General features: G+C 51.2%; 1 protein-coding gene across 1 annotated transcript in view; it reads right to left on the reverse strand.

Annotated features, from left to right (window-relative positions):
* LOC123993827 (rho guanine nucleotide exchange factor TIAM1-like) overlaps positions 1-26915 on the reverse strand; it is a 108048-nt gene that overhangs the window by 24826 nt on the left and 56307 nt on the right. Inside the window, exons 6-9 of the mRNA XM_046296296.1 lie at positions 16950-17144; positions 14997-15065; positions 13633-13758; positions 9339-9447 (exon numbers count right to left, since the gene is read on the reverse strand). Coding sequence (XP_046152252.1) covers positions 9339-9447; positions 13633-13758; positions 14997-15065; positions 16950-17144 — 499 coding nt within the window. The remainder of the gene's footprint in view (positions 1-9338; positions 9448-13632; positions 13759-14996; positions 15066-16949; positions 17145-26915) is intronic.

Below are 26915 nucleotides of genomic sequence, written 5' to 3' on the forward strand. Positions count from 1 at the left end.
CACCACCACCGTACCTCTCCTTACAACACCACCACCACCACCGTACCTCTCCTTACAGCAACACCACCGTACCTCTCCTTACAACAACACCACCGTACCTCTCCATACAACACCACCACCGTACCTCTTCTTACAACAACACCACCGTACCTCTCCTTACAACACCACCACCACCACCGTACCTCTTCTTACAACACCACCACCACCGTACCTCTTCTTACAACACCACCACCGTACCTCTCCTTACAACACCACCACCGTACCTCTCCTTACAACACCACCACCGTACCTCTCCTTACAACAACACCACCACCGTACCTCTCCTTACAACACCACCACCGTACCTCTTCTTACAACACCACCACCACCGTACCTCTCCTTACAACACCACCACCGTACCTCTCCTTACAACACCACCACCGTACCTCTCCTTACAACACCACCACCGTACCTCTCCTTACAACACCACCACCGTACCTCTCCTTACAACACCACCACCGTACCTCTCCTTACAACACCACCACCACCGTACCTCTCTTACAACACCACCACCACCGTACCTCTCCTTACAACACCACCACCACCGTACCTCTTCTTACAACACCACCACCGTACCTCTCCTTACAACACCACCACCACCGTACCTCTCCTTACAACACCACCACCGTACCTCTTTCTTGTCTCCACTCTGCTCCGCTATGAGCTGGTCAAACACCAACCCAAACTCCTCGTGGATCTTCTGCATCTCATTGATGTGACTGGCCACCTTGTTCATGGCCTTCATAGCGACTGGACAGGAAGGAGAGAGAAGAGAAGCGCTGTTAGTATAATCTACGAGAGGAAATGACTCAATGACTACATGCATTCATCTTAATGTTGCCAAGTAGTAGTGTGCAGTACACCCGTTTTGCCATTGATGAAATAAGGACACACACACACACACACACACACACACACACACACACACACACACACACACACACACACACACACACACACACACACACACACACACACACACACACACACACACACACACACACACACACACTAGTCTAGTTAAATACAACATGGAAATAAATGCTGACCTTATGGTAATGCTCTCTCACATGACCCACCCATCCACCTACCCAACCACCCCCCATTACCAACCCAACCACCCCCCCCATTACCAACCCAACCACCCCCCCATTACCAACCCAACCACCCTCCCCCCATTACCAACCCAACCACCCCCCCATTACCAACCCAACCACCCCCCCATTACCAACCCAACCACCCTCCCCCATTACCAACCCAACCACCCTCCCCCATTACCAACCCAACCACCCTCCCCCCATTACCAACCCAACCACCCTCCCCCCATTACCAACCCAACCACCCTCCCCCATTACCAACCCAACCACCCTCCCCCCATTACCAACCCAACCACCCTCCCCCCATTACCAACCCAACCACCCTCCCCCCATTACCAACCCAACCACCCTCCCCCCATTACCAACCCAACCACCCTCCCCCCATTACCAACCCAACCACCCTCCCCCCATTACCAACCCAACCACCCTCCCCCCATTACCAACCCAACCACCCTCCCCCCATTACCAACCCAACCACCCTCCCCCATTACCAACCCAACCACCCTCCCCCATTACCAACCCAACCACCCTCCCCCATTACCAACCCAACCACCCTCCCCCCATTACCAACCCAACCACCCTCCCCCATTACCAACCCAACCACCCTCCCCCCATTACCAACCCAACCACCCTCCCCCCATTACCAACCCAACCACCCTCCCCCCATTACCAACCCAACCACCCTCCCCCCATTACCAACCCAACCACCCTCCCCCCATTACCAACCCAACCACCCTCCCCCCATTACCAACCCAACCACCCTCCCCCCATTACCAACCCAACCACCCTCCCCCCATTACCAACCCAACCACCCTCCCCCCATTACCAACCCAACCACCCTCCCCCCATTACCAACCCAACCACCCTCCCCCATTACCAACCCAACCACCCTCCCCCCATTACCAACCCAACCACCCTCCCCCATTACCAACCCAACCACCCTCCCCCATTACCAACCCAACCACCCTCCCCCATTACCAACCCAACCACCCTCCCCCCATTACCAACCCAACCACCCTCCCCCCATTACCAACCCAACCACCCTCCCCCCATTACCAACCCAACCACCCTCCCCCCATTACCAACCCAACCACCCTCCCCCATTACCAACCCAACCACCTCCCCATTACCAACCCAACCACCCTCCCCCATTACCAACCCAACCACCCTCCCCCTATTACCAACCCAACCACCCTCCCCCTATTACCAACCCAACCACCCTCCCCCATTACCAACCCAACCACCCTCCCCCCATTACCAACCCAACCACCCCCATTACCAACCCAACCACCCTCCCCCATTACCAACCCAACCACCCTCCCCTATTACCAACCCAACCACCCTCCCCCCATTACCAACCCAACCCCCCCATTACCAACCCAACCACCCTCCCCCATTACCAACCCAACCACCCTCCCCCATTACCAACCCAACCACCCTCTCCCCATTACCAACCCAACCCCCCATTACCAACCCAACCACCTCCCCATTACTAAATGGGGGAGGTTTCAGGACACACTCTCCTCTCTCTCTCCTCTCCTGCAGCTCTCAGAGAGTAAATGTATAGACACACCCTCCTCCTCCTACAGTGCCTCCTCTCTCAGTAGTAGTGTGGGTGTCGGCAGTGAGAGATTACACCCTCCTCGCTCCTCCTACAGCTCTCAGTAGTAGTGGGTACCAGGACACACCCTCCTCCCTCCCTCCCTCCTCCTACAGCTCTCTCAGTAGTAGTGGGTACTATAGGACACACCCCTCCTCCCTCCTCTCCTCCTACAGTTTTCCTCAGTAGTAGTGGGGTACTATAGGACACACCCTCCTCCTCCTACAACTCTCTCAGTAGTAGTGGGCATCATAGGACACACTCCCTCCCTCCCTCCTCCTACAGCTCTCTCAGTAGTAGTGGGTACTCATAGGACACACCCTCCCTCCCTCCTCCTACAGCTCTCTCAGTAGTAGTGGGTACTTATAGGACACACCCTCCCTCCCTCCTCCCCTCTCCCTCCCTCCTCCTACAGCTCTCTCTCAGTAGCAGTGGGTACTATAGACACACCCCTCCTCTCCCTCTCCTACAGCCTCTCAGTAGTAGTGGGTACTATAGGACACACCTCTCCCTCCTTACCATTCAGGTGATAGTGTTCTTCACTGTCCGGTCTGTCAGTGAGTACAGCTCTCCCAGTAGTAGTGGGTACTTCAGAACCCTGGATGGGTTTGATCAGGTAGGACTCAGGTTGAGGAGTGCTGCTGCTCGGGTTCCTCTTTCCAGAAACGCCTTGAAGTCTGCATCGTCTTAGCTGGATGTGCAATGAGAGGAGGAGAAGAAGAAGAAGAAGGTTTTACACACGTTAATTTCCAAGTGTTTCAGAGGAGCTGGATAATTAAATAACATCCGACTTAGAGAAGTCCCCTGAATGTTTGCTGCTACTATGCTCTTGCGTCAGGGTGCCAAAACTCATTTTTATGTTACCTTTATTTAACCAGGCAAGCCAGTTAAAGAACAAATTCTTATTTACAATGACGGCCTAGGGAAACGGGTTAACTGCCTGTTCAGGGGGCAGAACGGCAGATTTGTACCATGTCAGCTCGGGGTTTGAACTTGAAACCTTCCGGTTACTTCCTTCCTGTAACCACTAGGCTACCCCTGCCACCTCTACACTCTAACCACTAGGCTACCCTGCCACCTCTACACTCTAACCACTAGGCTACCCTGCCACCTCTACACTCTAACCACTAGGCTACCCTGCCACCTCTACACTCTAACCACTAGGCTACCCTGCCGCCTCTACACTCTAACCACTAGGCTATCCTGCCCCCTACATTCTAACCACTCAGGCTACCCTACCACCTCTACACTCTAACCACTAGGCTACCCTGCCACCTCTACACTCTAACCACCAGGCTACCCCAAGCAACCCTACACTCTAACCACTAGGCTACGCTGCCTCCTACACTCTAACCACTAGGCTACCCTGCCACCTCTACACTCTAACCACTAGGCTACTCCTGCCTCTACACTCTAACCACCAGGCTACCCTACCTCTACACTCTAACCACTAGGCTACCCTGCTCCCTCTACACTCTAACCACTAGGCCACCTCTACACTCTAACCACTAGGCTACCCTGCCACCTCTACACTCTAACCACTAGGCTACCCTGCCACCTCTACACTCTAACCACTAGGCTGCCCTGCCACCTCTACACTCTAACCACTAGGCTACCCTGCCCCTCTACACTCTAACCACTAGGCCACCTCTACACTCTAACCACTAGGCTACCCTGCCACCTCTACACTCTAACCACTAGGCTGCCCCTCTACACTCTAACCACTAGGCTACCCTACCACCTCTACACTCTAACCACTAGGCTACCCTGCCGCCTCTACACTCTAACCACTAGGCTACCCTGCCCTCTGCACTCTAACCACTAGGCTACCCTACCACCTCTACACTCTAACCACTAGGCCACCCTGCCGCCTCTACACTCTAACCACTAGGCCACCTCTACACTCTAACCACTAGGCTACCCTGCCACCTCTACACTCTAACCACTAGGCTACCCTGCCACCTCTACACTCTAACCACTAGGCTACCCTGCCACCTCTACACTCTAACCACTAGGCTACCCTGCCCCTCTACACTCTAACCACTAGGCCACCTCCGCCTACACTCTAACCACTAGGCTACCCTGCCCCCTCTACACTCTAACCACTAGGCTACGCTACCACCTCTACACTCTAACCACTAGGCTACCCTGCCGCCTCTGCACTCTAACCACTAGGCTACCCTGCCGCCTCTACACTCTAACCACTAGGCTACCCTGCCACCTCTACACTCTAACCACTAGGCTACCCTGCCACCTCTACACTCTAACCACTAGGCTGCCCTGCCACCTCTACACTCTAACCACTAGGCTACCCTGCCCCCTCTACACTCTAACCACTAGGCTACCCTGCCCCCCCTACACTCTAACCACTAGGCTACCCTGCCACCTCTACACTATAACCACTAGGCTACCCTGCCGCCTCTACACTCTAACCACTAGGCTACCCTGCCGCCCCTCTACACTCTAACCACTAGGCCACCTCTACACTCTAACCACTAGGCTACCCTGCCGCCTCTACACTCTAACCACTAGGCTACCCTGCCCACTCTACACTCTAACCACTAGGCTACCCTGCCGCCTCTACACTCTAACCACTAGTTCTATACCCTGCCCCTCTACACTCTAACCACTAGGCTACCCTTCCGCCTCTACACTCTAACCACTAGGCCCCTTCCGCCTCTACACTCTAACCACTAGGCTACCCTGCCACCTCCACACTCTAACCACTAGGCTACCCTGCCACCTCTACACTCTAACCACTAGGCTACCCTGCCGCCTCTACACTCTAACCACTAGGCTACCCTGCCGCCTCTACACTCTAACCACTAGGCTACCCTGCCACCTCTACACTCTAACCACTAGGCTACCCTGCCGCCTACACTCTAACCACTAGGCTACCCTGGCGCCTCTACACTCTAACCACTAGGCTACCCTGCCGCCTCCACACTCTAACCACTAGGCTACCCTGCCGCCTCTACACTCTAACCACTAGGCTACCCTGGCGCCTACACTCTAACCACTGGCCACCCTGCCGCCTCTACACTCCTAACCACTAGGCTACCCTGCACTCTAACCACTAGGCTACCCTGCCGCCTCTACACTCTAACCACTAGGCTACCCTGGCGCCTCTACACTCTAACCACTAGGCTACCTGCCACCTCTACACTCTAACCACTAGGCTACCCTGGCGCCTCTACACTCTAACCACTAGGCTACCCTGGCGCTCATTCCATGGAGGGCTTTGTGTCTGCAGGTTTTTCCTTTTCCTACACCTAGAAAACCAGGCGAGGGGAGTTATTTCCTTAATTCATCAATCAAGCACAAGGAAGGAGCAAAAACCCGCAGATATTCGTCCCTCTGCAGAATGAGTTTTACACGGATGTGATCTGTTAACAAAGTGTCATAAAATAACACCTCTCTTCTGGGGAGTTGAATATTCAGAGGGGATCAAGACCGGAGGAGGGAGAGACCGAATCAAGACCAGAGGGGGGTGGGGGGGGGGACCAGAGGGGGGTGGGGGGCCAAGACCAGAGGGGATCAAGACCAGAGGGGGGATGGGGGGTCAAGGAGGGGGGTCAAGACCAGAGGGGGGTGGGATCAAGACCAGAGGGGGGGATGGGGGGTCAAGACCAGAGGGGGGTGGGGGATCAAGACCAGAGGGGGGTGGGATCAAGACCAGAGGGGGTGGGGGGGGCAAGGAGATCAAGACCAGAGGGGGTGGGATCAAGACTCAGACCAGAGGGGGGTGGTGAGGGGGTCAAGACCAGAGGGGGTGGGATCAAGACCAGAGGGGGGTGGGGGGGTCAAGACCAGAGGGGGGTGGGGTCAAGACCAGGAGGGGGTGGGATCAAGACCAGAGGGGGGTGGGGGGTCAAGACCAGAGGGGGGGGATCAAGACCAGAGGGGGGACCAGAGGGGGGGGTGGGGGGGGGGTCAAGACCAGAGGGGGGGGATCAAGACCAGAGGGGGGTGGGGGGGGCAAGACCAGAGGGGGTGGGATCAAGACCAGAGGGGGGGGGGGGTCAAGACCAGAGGGGGTGGGATCAAGACCAGAGGGGGTGGGATCAAGACCAGAGGGGGGGGGGGGGGTCAAGACCAGAGGGGGTGGGATCAAGACCAGAGGGGGTGGGGGGTCAAGACCAGAGGGGGGATGACCAGAGGGGGGGGGGGGGGTCAAGACCAGAGGGGGTGGGATCAAGACCAGAGGGGGTGGGGGGGTCAAGACCAGAGGGGGTGGGATCAAGACCAGAGGGGGTGGGGGGGTCAAGACCAGAGGGGGGTGGGATCAAGACCAGAGGGGGGGGGGTCAGACCAGAGGGGGTGGGGGGTCAAGACCAGAGGGGGGGGGATCAAGACCAGAGGGGGGGGGGGTCAAGACCAGAGGGGGTGGGGACCAGAGGGGGGGTCAAGACCAGAGGGGGTGGGGGGTCAAGACCAGAGGGGGTGGGGGGGACCAGGATCAAGACCAGAGGGGGGGGGGGTCAAGACCAGAGGGGGTGGGGATCAAGACCAGAGGGGGGTGGGGGGGGTCAAGACCAGAGGGGGGTGGGGGGGGTCAAGACCAGAGGGGGTGGGATCAAGACCAGAGGGGGTGGGGGTCAAGACCAGAGGGGGGTGGATCAAGACCAGAGGGGGTGGGGGGGATCAAGACCAGAGGGGGTGGGGGGGGGTGGGATCAAGGTGGGGGTGGGATCAAGACCAGAGGGGGGTGGGGGGGCAAGACCAGAGGGGGGGTCAAGACCAGAGGGGGGTGGGGGATCAAGACCAGAGGGGGGGGGGGGCTCAAGACCGGAGGGGGTGGGGGATCAAGACCAGAGGGGGTGGTGGGAGGGGGATCAAGACCAGAGGGGGGTGGGGGGAATCAAGACCAGAGGGGGGGGGGGATCAAGACCAGGGGGGGGTCAAGACCAGAGGGGGTGGGGGCCGGAGGGGGGGGTGGGGGGTCAAGACCAGAGGGGGGTGGGGGGATCAAGACCAGAGGGGGGTCAAGACCAGAGGGGGTGGGATCAAGACCAGAGTGGGGGTGGGGAAGACCAAGACCCAGAGGGGGGTGGGGGGGTCAAGACCAGAGGGGGATCAAGACCAGAGGGGGGTGGGGGGGTCAAGACCAGAGGGGGTGGGATCAAGACCACAGGGGGTGGGGGGTCAAGACCAGAGGGGGTGGGATCAAGACCAGAGGGGGGGGGGGGGGGTCAAGACCAGAGGGGGTGGGATCAAGACCACAGGGGGTGGGAGGGGGGGTGGGGGGGTCAAGACCAGAGGGGGTGGGATCAAGACCGGAGGGGGGGGGAGACCGAATCAAGACCAGAGGGGGGTGGAGGGAATCAAGACCGGAGGAGGGAGAGACCGAATCAAGACCAGAGGGGGTGGGGGGACCGGAATCAAGACCAGAGGGGGGTGGGGGGAATCAAGACCAGAGGGGGTGGGGGGATCAAGACCGGAGGAGGGAGAGACCGAATCAAGACCAGAGGGGGTGGGGGAATCAAGACCGGAGGAGGGAGAGACCGAATCAAGACCAGAGGGGGGGTGGGGGGATCAAGACCAGAGGGGGGTGGGGGGGTCAAGACCAGAGGGGGTGTGGGATCAAGACCAGAGGGGGGTGGGGGGTCAAGACCAGAGGGGGGTGGGATCAAGACCAGAGGGGGGTGGGGGGTCAAGACCAGAGGGGGGGATCAAGACCAGAGGGGGGGTGGGGGGTCAAGACCGGAGGGGGGTGGGGGGTCAAGACCAGAGGGGGTGGGGGGTCAAGACCAGAGGGGGTGGGGGGTCAAGAACAGAGGGGGTGGGGGGGGATCAAGACCAGAGGGGGGGGGATCAAGACCAGAGGGGGTGGGGGGGGTCAAGACCAGAGGGGTGGGATCAAGACCAGAGGGGGGTGGGATCAAGACCAGAGGGGGTCAAGACCAGAGGGGGGGTGGGATCAAGAACAGAGGGGGGTGGGGGGTCAAGACCAGAGGGGGGTGGGATCAAGACCGGAGGAGGGAGAGACCGAATCAAGACCAGAGGGGGGTGGGGGGATCAAGACCAGGAGGGAGAGACCAATCAAGACCAGAGGGGGGTGGGGATCAAGACCAGAGGGGGGGTGGGGTGGATCAAGACCAGAGAGGGGGTGGGGGGATCAAGACCAGGGGGTGGGATCAAGAACAGAGGAGGGGTGGGGGGGATCAAGACCAGAGGGGGTGGGGGGAATCAAGACCAGAGGGGCGAGACCGAATTAAGGTCTCAGTCTCGTTTCGGCCCCCCACCCTCTAGTCTCGATTCGGTCTCCCCACCCTCCAGTCTCGAAGAGGTCTCCCCACCCTCCAGTCTCGAAGAGGTCTCCCCACCCTCCAGTCACAGACTCCCAACCTCCAGTCACACACACACACACACATACACACACATATACACACATACACAACCACGCACACAACCACACACACACACACACACACACACACACACACACACACACACACACACACACACACACACACACACACACACACACACACACACACACACACACACACACACACACACACACACACACACACACACAACCACGGATACACACACACACACAACCACGGATACACACACACCAACTGTGTTTAACTCACCTTTCACGAGCACCTTGGGGACTTTGGTGTGGCTGGCGCAGAACGCACTGTAGATCTTAAACCGATCTGCATAGTACAGGAAGGAACCTCCTAGAGAGAAGAGGATTTTCTGACAAGGAGAGGAGAGAGTCGTGGTTATACAATGTGTTTTGGTAGCGGAGGAGAGGAGAGAGTCGTGGTTACACAATGTGTTTTGGTAGCGGAGGAGAGGAGAGAGTCGTGGTTATACAGTGTGTTTTGGTAGCAGAGGAGAGGAGAGAGTCGTGGTTATACAATGTGTTTTGGTAGCGGAGGAGAGGGTCGTGGTTATACAATGTGTTTTGGTAGCGGAGGAGAGAGTCGTGGTTATACAGTGTGTTTTGGTAGCGGAGAGGAGAGAGTCGTGGTTATACAATGTGTTTTGGTAGCGGAGAGAGAGGAGAGAGTCGTGGTTACACAATGTGTTTTGGTAGCAGAGAGAGAGAGTCGTGGTTACACAATGTGTTTTGGTAGCAGAGGAGAGAGTCGTGGTTATACAGTGTGTTTTGGTAGCAGAGGAGAGGGTCGTGGTTACACAATGTGTTTTGGTAGCGGAGGAGAGGAGAGAGTCGTGGTTATACAATGTGTTTTGGTAGCGGAGGAGAGGAGAGAGTCGTGGTTATACAGTGTGTTTTGGTAGCAGAGGAGAGGAGAGAGTCGTGGTTATACAATGTGTTTTGGTAGCGGAGGAGAGGGTCGTGGTTATACAATGTGTTTTGGTAGCGGAGGAGAGAGTCGTGGTTATACAGTGTGTTTTGGTAGCAGAGGAGAGGAGAGGAGAGAGTCGTGGTTATACAATGTGTTTTGGTAGCGGAGGAGAGAGGGTCGTGGTTATACAATGTGTTTTGGTAGCAGAGGAGAGAGTCGTGGTTACACAATGTGTTTTGGTAGCAGAGGAGAGAGAGTGTGTTTTGGTAGCAGAGAGAGTCGTGGTTATACAATGTGTTTTGGTAGCGGAGGAGAGGAGAGAGTCGTGGTTACACAATGTGTTTTGGTAGCGGAGGAGAGGGTCGTGGTTATACAATGTGTTTTGGTAGCGGAGGAGAGGGTCGTGGTTACACAATGTGTTTTGGTAGCGGAGGAGAGGGTCGTGGTTACACAATGTGTTTTGGTAGCGGAGGAGAGGGTCGTGATTACACAGTGTGTTTTGGTAGCGGAGGAGAGGGTCGTGGTTATACAGTGTGTTTTGGTAGCGGAGGAGAGAGTCGTGGTTATACAATGTGTTTTGGTAGCGGAGGAGAGAGTCGTGGTTACACAATGTGTTTTGGTAGCAGAGGAGAGGTCGTGGTTAGAGAATGTGTTTTGGTAGCAGAGGAGAGAGTCGTGGTTACACAATGTGTTTTGGTAGCAGAGGAGAGAGTCGTGGTTATACAGTGTGTTTTGGTAGCAGAGGAGAGGGTCGTGGTTACACAATGTGTTTTGGTAGCGGAGGAGAGGAGAGAGTCGTGGTTATACAATGTGTTTTGGTAGCGGAGGAGAGGAGAGAGTCGTGGTTATACAGTGTGTTTTGGTAGCGGAGGAGAGGAGAGAGTCGTGGTTATACAATGTGTTTTGGTAGCAGAGGAGAGAGTCGTGGTTATACAATGTGTTTTGGTAGCGGAGCAGAGAGGGTCGTGGTTATACAGTGTGTTTTGGTAGCAGGGAGAGAGAGGGAGAGTCGTGGTTACACAATGTGTTTTGGTAGCGGAGGAGAGGGTCGTGGTTACACAATGTGTTTTGGTAGCAGAGGAGGAGAGTCGTGGTTACACAATGTGTTTTGGTAGCAGAGGAGAGAGTCGTGGTTATACAGTGTGTTTTGGTAGCAGAGAGGAGAGGGTCGTGGTTACACAATGTGTTTTGGTAGCGGAGGAGAGGTCGTGGTTACACAATGTGTTTTGGTAGCGGAGGAGAGGGTCGTGGTTACACAATGTGTTTTGGTAGCGGAGGAGAGGGTCGTGGTTACACAATGTGTTTTGGTAGCGGAGGAGAGGGTCGTGGTTACACAATGTGTTTTGGTAGCGGAGGAGAGGGTTTGGTGTTTTGGTAGCGGAGGAGAGGGTCGTGGTTATACAGTGTGTTTTGGTAGCGGAGGAGAGAGTCGTGGTTATACAATGTGTTTTGGTAGCGGAGGAGAGGAGAGGGTCGTGGTTATACAATGTGTTTTGGTAGCGGAGGAGAGGAGAGGGTCGTGGTTATACAATGTGTTTTGGTAGCGGAGGAGAGGAGAGGAGAAAGTCGTGGTTATACAGTGTGTTTTGGTAGCGGAGGAGAGGAGAGGGTCGTGGTTATACAATGTGTTTTGGTAGCAGAGGAGAGGGTCGTGGTTACACAGTGTGTTTTGGTAGCGGAGGAGAGGAGAGGGTCGTGGTTATACAGTGTGTTTTGGTAGCGGAGGAGAGGAGGGTCAGTGTGTTTTGGAAGCGGAGGAGAGGAGAGGGTCGTGGTTATACAGTGTGTTTTGGTAGCAGCCTGACAGTTAAAATGCCAGATGTGGGTTTGACACTCGTTCCAGCCAGGCTGTTTTTTGGATCCAAGCAGAGCCTTATTTAATTTAAGGATGCATGTTATTTTGTTGTTCCAGGAAGAGCCCTCTTTCACTCGAGGCAGGCTGTTATTTTGCTGTTTGAGGCAGGATGTTATTTTGTCGTTCGAGGCAGGCTGTTCTTTTGTCGTTCGAGGCAGGATGTTATTTTGTCGTTCGAGTCAGGATGTTATTTTGTTGTTCCAGGAAGAGCCCTCTTTCACTCGAGGCAGGCTGTTATTTTGCTGTTTGAGGCAGGATGATATTTTGTCGTTCGAGGCAGGATGTTATTTTGTCGTTCGAGGCAGGCTGTTATTTTGTCGTTCGAGGCAGGATGTTATTTTGTCGTTCGAGGCAGGATGTTATTTTGTCGTTCGAGGCAGGATGTTATTTTGTCGTTCGAGGCAGGCTGTTCTTTTGTCGTTCGAGGCAGGATGTTATTTTGTCGTTCGAGGCAGGATGTTATTTTGTTGTTCCAGGAAGAGCCCTCTTTCACTCGAGGCAGGCTGTTATTTTGCTGTTTGAGGCAGGATGATATTTTGTCGTTCGAGGCAGGATGTTATTTTGTCGTTCGAGGCAGGATGTTATTTTGTCGTTCGAGGCAGGATGTTATTTTGTCGTTCGAGGCAGGATGTTATTTTGTCGTTCGAGGCAGGATGTTATTTTGTCGTTCGAGGCAGGCTGTTATTTTGTCATTCGAGGCAGGCTGTTCTTTTGTCGATCGAGAAAGGGTGTTCTTTGGTTCGAGGCAGGCTGTTATTTTCTCGTTCAAGGCAGGCTGTTATTTTGTCGATCGATCTCTTCGAGGCAGGCTGTTATTTTGTCGATCGAGGCAGGCTGTTATTTTGTCGATCGAGGCAGGATGTTATTTTGTCGATCGAGGCAGGATGTTATTTTGTCGATCGAGGCAGGATGTTATTTTGTCGATCGAGGCAGGCTGTTATTTTGTCGATCGAGGCAGGCTGTTATTTTGTCGATCGAGGCAGGCTGTTATTTTGTCGATCGAGGCAGGCTGTTATTTTGTCGATCGATCGTTCGAGGCAGGATGTTATTTTGTCGATCGAGGCAGGCTGTTATTTTGTCGTTCGAGGCAGGATGTTATATTTTGTAGTTCGAGGCAGGCTGTTATTTTGTCGATCGAGGCAGGCTGTTATTTTGTCGATCGATCGTTCGAGGCAGGCTGTTATTTTGTCGATCGAGGCAGGCTGTTATTTTGTCGATCGAGGCAGGATGTTATTTTGTCGATCGAGGCAGGCTGTTATTTTGTCGTTCACGGCAGGCTGTTATTTTGTCGTTCACGGCAGGCTGTTATTTTGTCGATCGAGGCAGGATGTTATTTTGTCGATCGAGGCAGGCTGTTATTTTGTCGATCGAGGCAGGCTGTTATTTTGTCGATCGAGGCAGGATGTTATTTTGTCGATCGAGGCAGGATGTTATTTTGTCGTTCGAGGCAGGCTGTTATTTTGTCGTTCGAGGCAGGCTGTTATTTTGTAGTTCGAGGCAGGCTGTTATTTTGTAGTTCGAGGCAGGCTGTTATTTTGTCGATCGAGGCAGGATGTTATTTTGTCGTTCGAGGCAGGCTGTTATTTTGTAGTTCGAGGCAGGCTGTTATTTTGTAGTTCGAGGCAGGCTGTTATTTTGTAGTTCGAGGCAGGATGTTATTTTGTCATTTGAGGCAGGCTGTTATTTTGTAGTTCGAGGCAGGGTGTTATTTTCTCGTTCGAGGCAGGCTGTTATTTTGTCGTTCGAGGCAGGCTGTTCATTTTTTTTTTGTACCTTGAACTGGTCCACTCTCTCCAGCTTCTCCAGGTCTGGAACCAATCTGGTCCCGTCTTCTAGAGTCTTCAGGAATTCCACCTGGAACTCCACCATCTCAGGCAGGTTCCCAATCAGAATGTCCAGCTGGAGACGCACAAAAGCAAAGAAAGGAAATGTATTATATCCCAATACATCAATGAATTACATACAAGCTCAAGAGTCCAATTAAATTGAGAGCTATGCATCCCAAAATGGCATCCTACTAACTATGTAGTGCACTATTTCTGTGCACTAGATAGGAGATAAGGCTGCATTCTGGCCGCAGCAGTGAGGGTGTTGAAGTGAGGAGATCCTATTAAACCAATAGAACCATCTGTGTCCCATCAACATCACAGTGTCACTTTCTCTTCTCTCTTTAAACATCCTCCTCTCCCTCCCTCCCCCGCTCTCGTCCTCCTCCTCTCCCTCCCTCCCTCTCTCTCTCTCGTCCTGCCTCCCCCGCTCTTGTCCTCCCCCTCTCTTGTCCTCCCCCTCTCTTGTCCTCCCCCTCTCTTGTCCTCCCTCTCTCTCGTCCTCCCTCTCTCTCGTCCTCCCTCTCTCTCGTCCTCCCTCTCTCTCGTCCTCCCTCTCTCTCGTCCTCCCTCTCTCTCGTCCTCCCTCTCTCTCGTCCTCCCTCTCTCTCGTCCTCCCTCTCTCTCGTCTTCCCTCTCTCTCGTCCTCCCTCTCTCTCGTCCTCCCTCTCTCTCGTCCTCCCTCTCTCTCGTCCTCCCTCTCTCTCGTCCTCCCTCTCTCTCGTCCTCCCTCTCTCTCGTCCTCCCTCTCTCTCTCGTCCTCCCTCTCTCTCGTCCTCCCTCTCTCTCGTCCTCCCTCCTCTCTCTCGTCCTCCCTCTCTCTCTCGTCCTCCCTCTCTCTCTCGTCCTCCCTCTCTCTCGTCCTCCCTCTCTCTCGTCCTCCCTCTCTCTCGTCCTCCCTCTCTCTCGTCCTCCCTCTCTCTCGTCCTCCCTCTCTCTCGTCCTCCCTCTCCTCTCTCGTCCTCCCTCTCTCTCGTCCTCCCTCTCTCTCGTCCTCCCTCTCGTCCTCCCTCTCTCTCGTCCTCCCTCTCTCTCGTCCTCCCTCTCTCTCGTCCTCCCTCTCTCTCGTCCTCCCTCTCTCTCGTCCTCCCTCTCTCTCGTCCTCCCTCTCTCTCGTCCTCCCTCTCTCTCGTCGTCCTCCCTCTCTCTCGTCCTCCCTCTCCTACACGGTTACGCAACAGCCGTTCTGAGAAACATTTTAGTAGCAGATACATTTAAGCTACAGAATGGATTCCCTGTGTGTGTATGGATTATGTGTGTATGTGTATGTGTGTGTATGTGTCTGTGTGTGTGTGTGTGTGTCAGTCATACCTCATCCTGAGTGAGGCAGGTCTCCTTCTGTAGTGGGGTTAAATACCTCCCGATGAGACAATGAAGATCCTGTGTAGACAAGAGTGAATCAGGCCTTGATTAGAGTGCTGAACACAAAACAGACACACACTCACGAGGATAGTTAAATAAAGGTGAAATAAAAAAAATAAAAAAAATGGATATATACATACACTGACAGGGAGAATATAATACACTCGGGTTTAAATGGCAGATTTACCATCTCTGATCACAACCAAGGTATTCAACTGTACTATACACCAACAGTGTTGAATTAAAATAATACTGTTCCTAATCACATGTTAAGATCCTTTATTCTCTGACTGGGTTTGTTAAAGTATTATGACATCTCTGTCAAGTAATATCTCCGTTTCTAGTTACATCAGATTACATATTAATATCTGTTTCTAGTTACATCAGATTACATATTAATATCTGTTTCTAGTTAGATCCGATTATATATTAATATCTGTTTCTAGTTCGATCAGATTACATATGTATTGAGGTTATATTGTGGGTTTTCTTTGATATCTCAGAGCTTTTTGTAACCCAGTTATAATACTGTAATATGTATTGCTTTGATATATTCTGTAACCCAGTTATACAATATACTACGTATTGCTGCGATCTGTAACCCAGATATAACTCTGCCCAGTCACATTTGTCCTGTACAGAATGGGGTTGGCAGTATGTCTGTCAAGTCTGCCATTTGTCCTGTACAGAATGGGGTTGGCAGTATGTCGGTCTGCCATTTGTCCTGTACGGAATGGGGTTGGCTGCCATTTGTCCTGTACGGAATGGGGTTGGCAGTATGTCTGTCTGCCATTTGTCCTGTACAGAATGGGGTTGGCAGTATGTCTGCCTGCCATTTGTCCTGTACAGAATGGGGTTGGCAGTATGTCTGCCTGCCATTTGTCCTGTACAGAATGGGGTTGGCAGTATGTCTGCCATTTGTCCTGTACAGAATGGGGTTGGCAGTATGTCTGTCTGCCATTTGTCCTGTACAGAATGGGGTTGGCAGTATGTCTGTCTGCCATTTGTCCTGTACAGAATGGGGTTGGTAGTATGTCTGTCTGTCAGTCTGCCATTTGTCCTGTACAGAATGGGGTTGGCAGTATGTCTGTCTGCCATTTGTCCTGTACGGAATGGGGTTGGCAGTATGTCTGTCTGCCATTTGTCCTGTACGGAATGGGGTTGGCAGTATGTCTGTCTGCCATTTGTCCTGTACGGAATGGGGTTGGCAGTATGTCTGTCTGCCATTTGTCCTGTACGGAATGGGGTTGGCAGTATGTCTGTCTGCCATTTGTCCTGTACGGAATGGGGTTGGCAGTATGTCTGCCATTTGTCCTGTACAGAATGGGGTTGGCAGTATGTCTGCCATTTGTCCTGTACAGAATGGGGTTGGCAGTATGTCTGCCATTTGTCCTGTACAGAATGGGGTTGGCAATATGTCTGCCATTTGTCCTGTACAGAATGGGGTTGGCAGTATGTCTGCCATTTGTCCTGTACAGAATGGGGTTGGCAGTATGTCTGCCATTTGTCCTGTACAGAATGGGGTTGGCAGTATGTCTGCCATTTGTCCTGTACAGAATGGGGTTGGCAGTATGTCTGCCATTTGTCCTGTACAGAATGGGGTTGGCAGTCTGTCTGCCATTTGTCCTGTACAGAATGGGGTAGGCAGTCTGTCTGTCTGTCTGTCTGTCTGTCTGTCTGTCTGTCTGTCTGTCTGTCTGTCTGTCTGTCTGTCTGTCTGTCTGTCTGTCTGTCTGTCTGTCTGTCTGTCTGTCTGTCTGTCTGTCTGTCTGTCTGTCTGTCTGTCTGTCTGCAAAGGGCAAGTGTCAGATGCATCTGAATTCTTCACTTGAAGACACACACACACACACAACCCCCATCCATACCCCCCACCACAACCAACACAATAGATGTAGTACTGACTTTAACATAGGTGCGTTCGGTCTCCACCAGCTCACAGATGACTTTGCGTAGCTTGTCGGCGTCGGAGAGCTGACGGGTGCCGGTGGCGGGCGGAGGGACGGGCGACTCCAGGCTGGGGGAGGAGGAACTTGTCGCACACTCAGACGGATTCATGTCATGGAGACTGCGGCAGAATGCTGCAACCTGCTCCGTACTCTACAGAGGGAGAGAGAGAGAAAGAGAGAGATAGAGGGGGATGGAGAGGAGAGAGAGGTATGGAGAGGAGAGAGAGGGATGGAGAGGAGAGAGAGGTATGGAGAGGAGAGAGAGGGATGGAGAGGAGAGAGGGATGGAGAGGAGAGATAATAAGGTAGAGATGGAGAGGAGAGAGAGGGAAGGAGAGGAGAGAGAGGAGAGAGAGGGATGGAGAGGAGAGGGAGAGAGGGATGGAGAGGAGAGAGGGAGAGAGAGGAGAGAGGGATGGAGAGGAGAGAGAGGAGAGAGGAGAGAGAGGAGAGAGGGATGGAGGAGAGAGAGGGAGAGAGGGGGAGAGAGAGGAGAGAGAGGGGAGAGAGAGGGATGGAGAGGGATGGAGAGGAGAGAGCGGGAGAGAGAGGGATGGAGAGGAGAGAGAGGGATGGAGAGGAGAGAGAGGGATGGAGAGGAGAGAGAGGGATGGAGAGGAGAGAGGGATGGAGAGGAGAGAGAGGGATGGAGAGGAGAGAGAGGGAGAGAGAGGGATGGAGAGGAGAGAGAGGGAGAGAGAGAGAGAGAGAGGAGAGAGAGGGAGAGAGGGATGGAGAGGAGAGAGAGGGATGGAGAGGAGAGAGAGGGAGAGAGAGGGATGGAGAGGAGAGAGAGGGAGAGAGAGAGAGAGGAGGAGAGAGAGGGAGAGAGAGGGATGGAGAGGAGAGAGAGGGATGGAGAGGAGAGAGAGGGATGGAGAGGAGAGAGGGATGGAGAGGAGAGAGAATGAGGTAGAGATGGAGAGGAGAGAGAATGAGGTAGAGATGGAGATGAGAGAGAGGGATGGAGAGGAGAGAGGGAGGGGGATGGAAAGGAGAGAGAGGGATGGAGAGGAGAAAGATAGAGAGGGATGAAGAGGAGAGAGAATGAGGTAGAGAGAGAGAGAGGGATGGAGAGGAGAGAAATGGAGAGAGAAAATTAGAGATGGAGCGAGAGAAAATGAGAGATGAGATGAGAGAGAGATGGAAAGGAGAAAGAGGGATGGAGAGAGAATGAGGTAGAGAGATAGAGAGAAAATGAGAGATGGAGAGAGAGAAAATTAGAGAAAATGAGAGATGGAGAGAGAGATGGAAAGGAGAGGGAGACAGAGAGAGAGACAGAGAGTGATGAGAGAGAGAGCGTGATGGAGAGAGAGAGAGGGATGGAGAGGAGAGAGAGAGAGAGAGAGAGAGAGAGAGAGAGAGAGAGAGAGGGATGAGAGAGAGAGGGAGAGAGAGTGATGAGAGAGAGAGACAGAGAGTGATGGAGAGAGAGAGCGTGATGGAGAGAGAGAGGGATGGAGAGGAGAGAGAGAGAGAGAGAGAGATGGATGGAGAGAGACAGCGAGTGATGGAGAGAGAGAGTGATGGGAGAGAGAGAGAGAGAGGAGAGAGAGAGAGAGGGATGGAGAGAGAGAGGGATGAGTGATGGAGAGAGAGACAGAGAATGATGGAGAGAGAGGGGGAGAGAGGAGAGAAAATGAGTAAGACTACTTTGTACCTCAGTCCTGCAGGCGATGGAGGGAGGGATCAGAAGAACAGATGAATAAAGAGGACAATCTGTTTACATCAGCCACATCCTTCCGCGCGCTCTCTCTCTCTCTCTCTCTCCCTCTCTCCCCCTCTCTCTACCTCTCTCTACCTCTCTCTACCTCTCTCTACCTCTCTACCTCTCTACCTCCTGATCAGTCTCTTCGAGGCAGGCAGGAGGGAGGAAAGTATGTACAGGTTTCCTTCAGTTCCTCCAACTCTGAGGCCGTCTGGCAATTAGTAACTACGCAGCGGGGAGAGGCAGGATGGAGAGATGGAGCGAGGACAGGAGAGGCAGGATGGAGAGATGGAAAGGGAGCTTTAAAAAAATCATTTGCACTCATTCGTCTATTTTTGGCCTGTCATAAATCTCTCTCTCTCTCTCTCTCTCTCTCTCTCTCTCTCTCTCTCTCTCTCTCTCTCTCTCTCTCTCTCTCTCTCTCTCTCTCTCTCTCTCTCTCTCTCTCTCTCTCTCTCTCTCTCTCTCTTCTCTCTCTTGATCTCTCTCTCTCTCTCTCTCTCTCTCTCCTCCCTCCCTCTCTCCCCCTCCCTCCTCCTCCTCCCTCCCTCCCTCCCTCCCTCCCTCCCTCCCTCCTTGTGTTTTACCTCCTCCCTCCCTGTTTACTGTCCTTGTGTTTTCCTGATGATATTGATCTCTCTCTCTCCTTGTGTTTTCCTGATGATAATGATCTCTCTCTCTTGTGTTTTCCTGATGATATTGATCTCTTGTGTTTTCCTGATGATATTGATCTCTCTCTCTCCTTGTGTTTTCCTGATGATATTGATCTCTCTCTCTCTTGTGTTTTCCTGATGATATTGATCTCTCTCTCTCTTGTGTTTTCCTGATGATATTGATCTCTCTCTCTCCTTGTGTTTTCCTGATGATATTGATCTCTCTCTCCTTGTGTTTTCCTGATGATATTGATCTCTCTCCTTGTGTTTTCCTGATGATATTGATCTCTCTCCTTGTGTTTTCCTGATGATATTGATCTCTCTCTCTTGTGTTTTCCTGATGATATTGATCTCTCTCTCTCCTTGTGTTTTCCTGATGATATTGATCTCTCTCTCTTTGTGTTTTCCTGATGATATTGATCTCTCCTCCTTGTGTTTTCCTGATGATATTGATCTCTCTCCTTGTGTTTTCCTGATGATATTGATCTCTCTCCTTGTGTTTTCCTGATGATATTGATCTCTCTCCTTGTGTTTTCCTGATGATATTGATCTCTCTCTCCTGATGATATTGATCTCTCTCCTTGTGTTTTCCTGATGATATTGATCTCTCTCCTTGTGTTTTCCTGATGATATTGATCTCTCTCCTTGTGTTTTACTGATGATATTGATCTCTCTCCTTGTGTTTTCCTGATGATATTGATCTCTCTCTCTCTCCTTGTGTTTTACTGATGATATTGATCTCTCTCCTTGTGTTTTCCTGATGATATTGATCTCTCTCTCTCTCCTTGTGTTTTCCTGATGATATTGATCTCTCTCTCTCTCGTGTTTTACTGATGATATTGATCTCTCTCTCTCTTGTGTTTTCCTGATGATATTGATCTCTCTCCTTGTGTTTTCCTGATGATATTGATCTCTCTCTCTTGTGTTTTCCTGATGATATTGATCTCTCTCCTTGTGTTTTCCTGATGATATTGATCTCTCTCCCTTGTGTTTTCCTGATGATATTGATCTCGCTCTCCTTGTGTTTTACTGATGATATTGATCTCTCTCCTTGTGTTTTCCTGATGATATTGATCTCTCTCCTCCTTGTGTTTTCCTGATGATATTGATCTCTCTCCTTGTGTTTTCCTGATGATATTGATCTCTCTCTCCTTGTGTTTTCCTGATGATATTGATCTCTCTCCTTGTGTTTTACTGATGATATTGATCTCTCTCCTTGTGTTTTCCTGATGATATTGATCTCTCTCTCTTCCTTGTGTTTTCCTGATGATATTGATCTCTCTCTCTCTCCTTGTGTTTTACTGATGATATTGATCTCTCTCTCTCCTTGTGTTTTACTGATGATATTGATCTCTCTCTCTTGTGTTTTCCTGATGATATTGATCTCTCTCTCTCTCCTTGTGTTTTCCTGATGATATTGATCTCTCTCCTTGTGTTTTACTGATGATATTGATCTCTCTCCTTGTGTTTTACTGATGATATTGATCTCTCTCCTTGTGTTTTACTGATGATATTGATCTCTCTCCTTGTGTTTTCCTGATGATATTGATCTCTCTCCTTGTGTTTTACTGATGATATTGATCTCTCTCCTTGTGTTTTACTGATGATATTGATCTCTCTCTCTCTCCTTGTGTTTTACTGATGATATTGATCTCTCTCTCTCCTTGTGTTTTCCTGATGATATTGATCTCTCTCCTTGTGTTTTCCTGATGATATTGATCTCTCTCTCTCCTGTGTTTTCCTGATGATATTGATCTCTCTCCTTGTGTTTTCCTGATGATATTGATCTCTCTCCTTGTGTTTTCCTGATGATATTGATCTCTCTCCTTGTGTTTTCCTGATGATATTGATCTCTCTCTCTCCTTGTGTTTTCCTGATGATATTGATCTCTCTCTCCCCTTGTGTTTTCATGATTATATTGATCTCTCTCTCTCTGTGTTTTCCTGATGATATTGATCTCTCTCTCCTTGTGTTTTCCTGATGATATTGATCTCTCTCATTGTGTTTTCCTGATGATATTGATCTCTCTCCTTGTGTTTTACTGATGATATTGATCCCTCTCCTTGTGTTTTACTGATGATATTGATCTCTCTCTCTCTCCTTGTGTTTTCCTGATGATATTGATCTCTCTCCTTGTGTTTTCCTGATGATATTGATCTCTCTCCCTCTCTTGTGTTTTCCTGATGATATTGATCTCTCTCCCCTTGTGTTTTCCTGATGATATTGATCTCTCTCTCTCTCTTGTGTTTTCCTGATGATATTGATCTCTCTCTCTCTCCTTGTGTTTTCCTGATGATATTGATCTCTCTCTCTCTCCTTGTGTTTTACTGATGATATTGATCTCTCTCTCTCTCCTTGTGTTTTACTGATGATATTGATCTCTCTCTCTCTCCTTGTGTTTTACTGATGATATTGATCTCTCTCCCCTTGTGTTTTCCTGATGATATTGATCTCTCTCTCCTTGTGTTTTCCTGATGATATTGATCTCTCTCTCTTGTGTTTTCCTGATGATATTGATCTCTCTCTCTCTCCTTGTGTTTTCCTGATGATATTGATCTCTCTCCTTGTGTTTTACTGATGATATTGATCTCTCTCCTTGTGTTTTCCTGATGATATTGATCTCTCTCCTTGTGTTTTCCTGATGATATTGATCTCTCTCTCCTTGTGTTTTCCTGATGATATTGATCTCTTTTCAGAAAATCAAAACAATACATACAGCATGTTACCTAGGAGACCATGTTGCCTAGGAGACCAGCAGTGTTAATCTGCATTGTTGGCCTATAAACATTTAGTGCAGAAATAGATGGGTGGGTTGTTTGGCAACAAAACCGAGGCGTGCGCAACCATGGGGCAAAACAGATGGGGTTGACTTCGATTGCTGACAACTATTCCTAAATCAATATAAAAACAAGCTTATATTTTGGGTTCTGATGGGGTACGACAGTTGAACTAAGCCCATGAGGCATTTATAAAAGTTATATTCTTCAATAATCAATGGGTACATATCATTCATTTCTATGTACAAACATGGATGCCCTGCACAGTTATCCTATTTCCCATTTAAAATAGACCACATGACAAAAAGTATGTGGACACCTGCTCGGACATCTTCAAAATCATGGGCACTAACATGGAATTGGTCCCCCCTCTTTGCTGCTATAACAGTCTCCACTCTTCTGGGAAGGCTTTCCACTAGATGTTGGAACATTGCTGCTATAACAGCCTCCACTCTTCTGGGAAGGCTTTCCACTAGATGTTGGAACATTGCTGCTATAACAGCCTCCACTCTTCTGGGAAGGCTTTCCACTAGATGTTGGAACATTGCTGCTATAACAGCCTCCACTCTTCTGGGAAGGCTTTCCACTAGATGTAGGAACATTGCTGCTATAACAGTCTCCACTCTTCTGAGAAGGCTTTCCACTAGATGTAGGAACATTGCTGCTATAACAGCCTCCACTCTTCTGGGAAGGCTTTCCACTAGATGTAGGAACATTGCTGCTATAACAGTCTCCACTCTTCTGAGAAGGCTTTCCACTAGATGTTGGAACATTGCTGCTATAACAGCCTCCACTCTTCTGAGAAGGCTTTCCACTAGATGTAGGAACATTGCTGCTATAACAGCCTCCACTCTTCTGAGAAGGCTTTCCACTAGATGTTGGAACATTACTGCGGGGACTGTTGCATTGAGATTTCCCTTCATTGGAACTAAGGGGCCTGGCATGAACCATGAAAAAACAGCCCCAAACCATTATTCCTCCTCCACCAAACGTTAAAGTTGGCGCTATGCATTGGGGCAGGTAGCGTTCTCCTGGCATGCATCTTGAACGTGCCGTCCTTGGCCAGCTCTCCCGCTATCTCTCTCAGAATGACCTTCTTGATCCAAATCAGTCAGGTTTCAAGACTGAGACTGCTCTTCTCTGTATCACGGAGGCGCTCCGCACTGCTAAAGCTAACTCTCTTTCCTCTGCTCTCATCCTTCTAGACCTATCGGCTGCCTTCGATACTGTGAACCATCAGATCCTCCTCTCCACCCTCTCCGAGTTGGGCATCTCCGGCGCGGCCCACGCTTGGATTGCGTCCTACCTGACAGGTCGCTCCTACCAGGTGGCGTGGCGAGAATCTGTCTCCTCACCACGCGCTCTCACCACTGGTGTCCCCCAGGGCTCTGTTCTAGGCCCTCTCCTATTCTCGCTATACACCAAGTCACTTGGCTCTGTCATAACCTCACATGGTCTCTCCTATCATTGCTATGCAGACGACACACAATTAATCTTCTCCTTTCCCACTTCTGATGACCAGGTGGCGAATCGCATCTCTGCCAGACATATCAGTGTGGATGACGGATCACCACCTCAAGCTGAACCTCGGCAAGACGGAGCTGCTCTTCCTCCCGGGGAAGGACTGCCCGTTCCATGATCTCGCCATCACGGTTGACAACTCCATTGTGTCCTCCTCCCAGAGCGCCGAGAACCTTGGCGTGATCCTGGACAACACCCTGTCGTTCTCAACTAACATCAAGGCGGTGGCCCGTTCCTGTAGGTTCATGCTCTACAACATCCGCAGAGTACGACCCTGCCTCACACAGGAAGCGGCGCAGGTCCTAATCCAGGCACTTGTCATCTCCCGTCTGGATTACTGCAACTCGCTGTTGGCTGGGCTCCATGCCTGTGCCATTAAACCCCTACAAACTCATCCAGAACGCCGCAGCCCGTCTGGTGTTCAACCTTTCCAAGTTCTCTCACGTCACCCCGCTCCTCCGCTCTCTCCACTGGCTTCCAGTTGAAGCTCGCATCCGCTACAAGACCATGGTGCTTGCCTACGGAGCTGTGAGGGGAACGGCACCTCAGTACCTCCAGGCTCTGATCAGGCCCTACACCCAAACAAGGGCACTGCGTTCATCCACCTCTGGCCTGCTCGCCTCCCTACCACTGAGGAAGTACAGTTCCCGCTCAGCCCAGTCAAAACTGTTCGCTGCTCTGGCCCCCCGATGGTGGAACAAACTCCCTCACGACGCCAGGACAGCGGAGTCAATCACCACCTTCCGGAGACACCTGAAACCCCACCTCTTTAAGGAATACCTAGGATAGGATAAAGTAATCCTTCTCACCCCCCCTCCCTTAAAAGATTTAGATGCACTATTGTAAAGTGGCTGTTCTACTGGATGTCATAAGGTGAATGCACCAATTTGTAAGTCGCTCTGGATAAGAGCGTCTGCTAAATGACTTAAATGTAAATGTAATGTAATCCATCAAACCCAGATTCGTCCGTCAGACTGCCAGATGGTAAAGCGTGATTCATCACTGCAGAGAAAGCGTTTCCACTGCTCAAGAGTCCAATGGCGCTGAGCTTTACACCACTCCAGCCGACACTTGGCATTGGACATGGTGATCTTAGGCTTGTGTTCGGCTGCTCGGCCACGGAAACCCATTTCATGAAGCTCCCGACAAACAGTTCTTGTGATGACGTTGCTTCAAGAGAGCTTGGAACTCGGTAGTGAGAGTTGCAACCGAGGACAGACCATTTTTACACGCTTCAGCACTCGGCGGTCCCGTTCTGTGAGATTGTGTGGCCTACCACTTCAAATCAAATCAAACTTAATTTGTCACATGCGCCGAATACAACAAGTGTAGACTTTACCGTGAAATGCTTTACTTACAAGCCCTTAACCAACAGTGCAGTTCAAGAAGAATAAAATATTTATCAAGTAGACTAAAATAAAAAGTAATAATATAAAGTTTCACAATAAGAATAACGAGGTTATATACAGGGGGTACCGGTACCGAGTCAGTGTGGAGGTTATATACAGGGGGTACCGGTACAGAGTCCATGTGGAGGTTATATACAGGGGGTACTGGTACCGAGTCAGTGTGGAGGTTATATACAGGGGGTACCGGTACCGAGTCAGTGTGGAGGTTATATACAGGGGGTACCGGTACCGAGTCAATGTGGAGGCTATATACAGGGGGCACCGGTACAGAGTCAATGTGGAGGCTATATACAGGGGGTACCGGTACAGAGTCAATGTGGAGGCTATATACAGGGGGTACCGGTACAGAGTCAATGTGGAGGCTATATACAGGGGGTACCGAGTCAATGTGGAGGCTATATACAGGGGGTACCGGTACCGAGTCAGTGTAGAGGTTATATACATGGGGTACCGGTACCGAGTCAGTGTGGAGGTTATATACAGGGGGTACCGGTACAGAGTCAATGTGGAGGTTATATACAGGGGGCACCGATACTGAGTCTGTGTGCCGGGGTACAGGCTAGTTGAGGTAGTATGTACATGTTGGTGGGGACGACATTACTATAACAAACAAACAGCGAGTAGTACAAAAGGGGGGGTCAACGTAAATCATCCGGTGGCGATTTTATGAATTGTTCAGCTGTCTTATGGGGGTGGGGGGGGGGGTAGAAGCTGTTGAGGTGAGGAGCCTCTTGGTCCTAGACTTGGCGCTCCGGTACCGCTTACCGTGCGGTAGCAGAGAAAACAGTCTATAACTTGATGACTTATAACTTGGTGACTGGAGTCTATGACAATTTTATGGGCTTTCCTCTGACACCGCCTAGTATATAGGTCCTGGATGGCAGGAAGCTTGTCCCCAGTGATGCACTGGGTTGTAAGCACTACCCTCTGTAGCGCCTTACGGTCAGATGCTGAGCAGTTGCCATACCAGGCGGTGATGCAACCGGTCAAGATGCTCTCGATGGTGCAGCTGTAGAACTTTTTGAGGATCTGGGGACCTATGTTAAATCTTTTCAGTCTCCTGAGGGGAAAAGGTTTTGTTGTGCCCTCTTCACGACTGTCTTGGTATGTTTGGACCATGATAGTTTGTTGGTGATGTGGACACCAAGGACCATGATAGTTCGTTGGTGATGTGGACACCAAGGACCATGATCGTTCGTTGGTGATGTGGACACCAAGGACCATGATAGTTTGTTGGTGATGTGGACACCAAGGACCATGATAATTTGTTGGTGATGTGGACACCAAGGACCATGATAGTTTGTTGGTGATGTGGACACCAAGGACCATGACAGTTTGTTGGTGATGTGGACACCAAGAAACTCTTAACCTGCTCCACTACAGTCCGGCGACGTTAATGGGGGTCTGTTCGTCCCCGCCTTTTCCTGTAGTCCACGATCAGCTCCTTTGTCTTGCTCACATTGAGGGAGAGGTTGTTGCCCTGGCACCACACGGCCAGGTCTCTGACCTCCTCCTATAGGCTGTCTCATCGTTGTCGGTGATCAGGCCTACTACTGCTGTGTCATCAGCAAAGTTAACGATGGTGTTGTAGACGTGTTTTGCCACGCAGTCGTGGGTGAACAGGGAGTACAGGAGGGGACTAAGTACACACCCTGAGGGGCCCCAGTGTTAAAGATCAGCGTGGCAGAGGTGTTGTTGCCTCCTCTTACCATCAGGAAGTCCAGGATCCAGTTGCAGGGGGAGGTGTTTAGTCCCAGGGTCCTTAGCTTAGTGATGAGCTTCGTGGGCACTGTGGTGTTGAACGCTGAGCTGTAGTCAATGAACAGCATTCTCACATAGGTGTTCCTTTTGTCC

This window comes from Oncorhynchus gorbuscha, linkage group LG13, assembly GCF_021184085.1.
Source record: "Oncorhynchus gorbuscha isolate QuinsamMale2020 ecotype Even-year linkage group LG13, OgorEven_v1.0, whole genome shotgun sequence".
Classification (NCBI taxonomy): domain Eukaryota; kingdom Metazoa; phylum Chordata; class Actinopteri; order Salmoniformes; family Salmonidae; genus Oncorhynchus; species Oncorhynchus gorbuscha.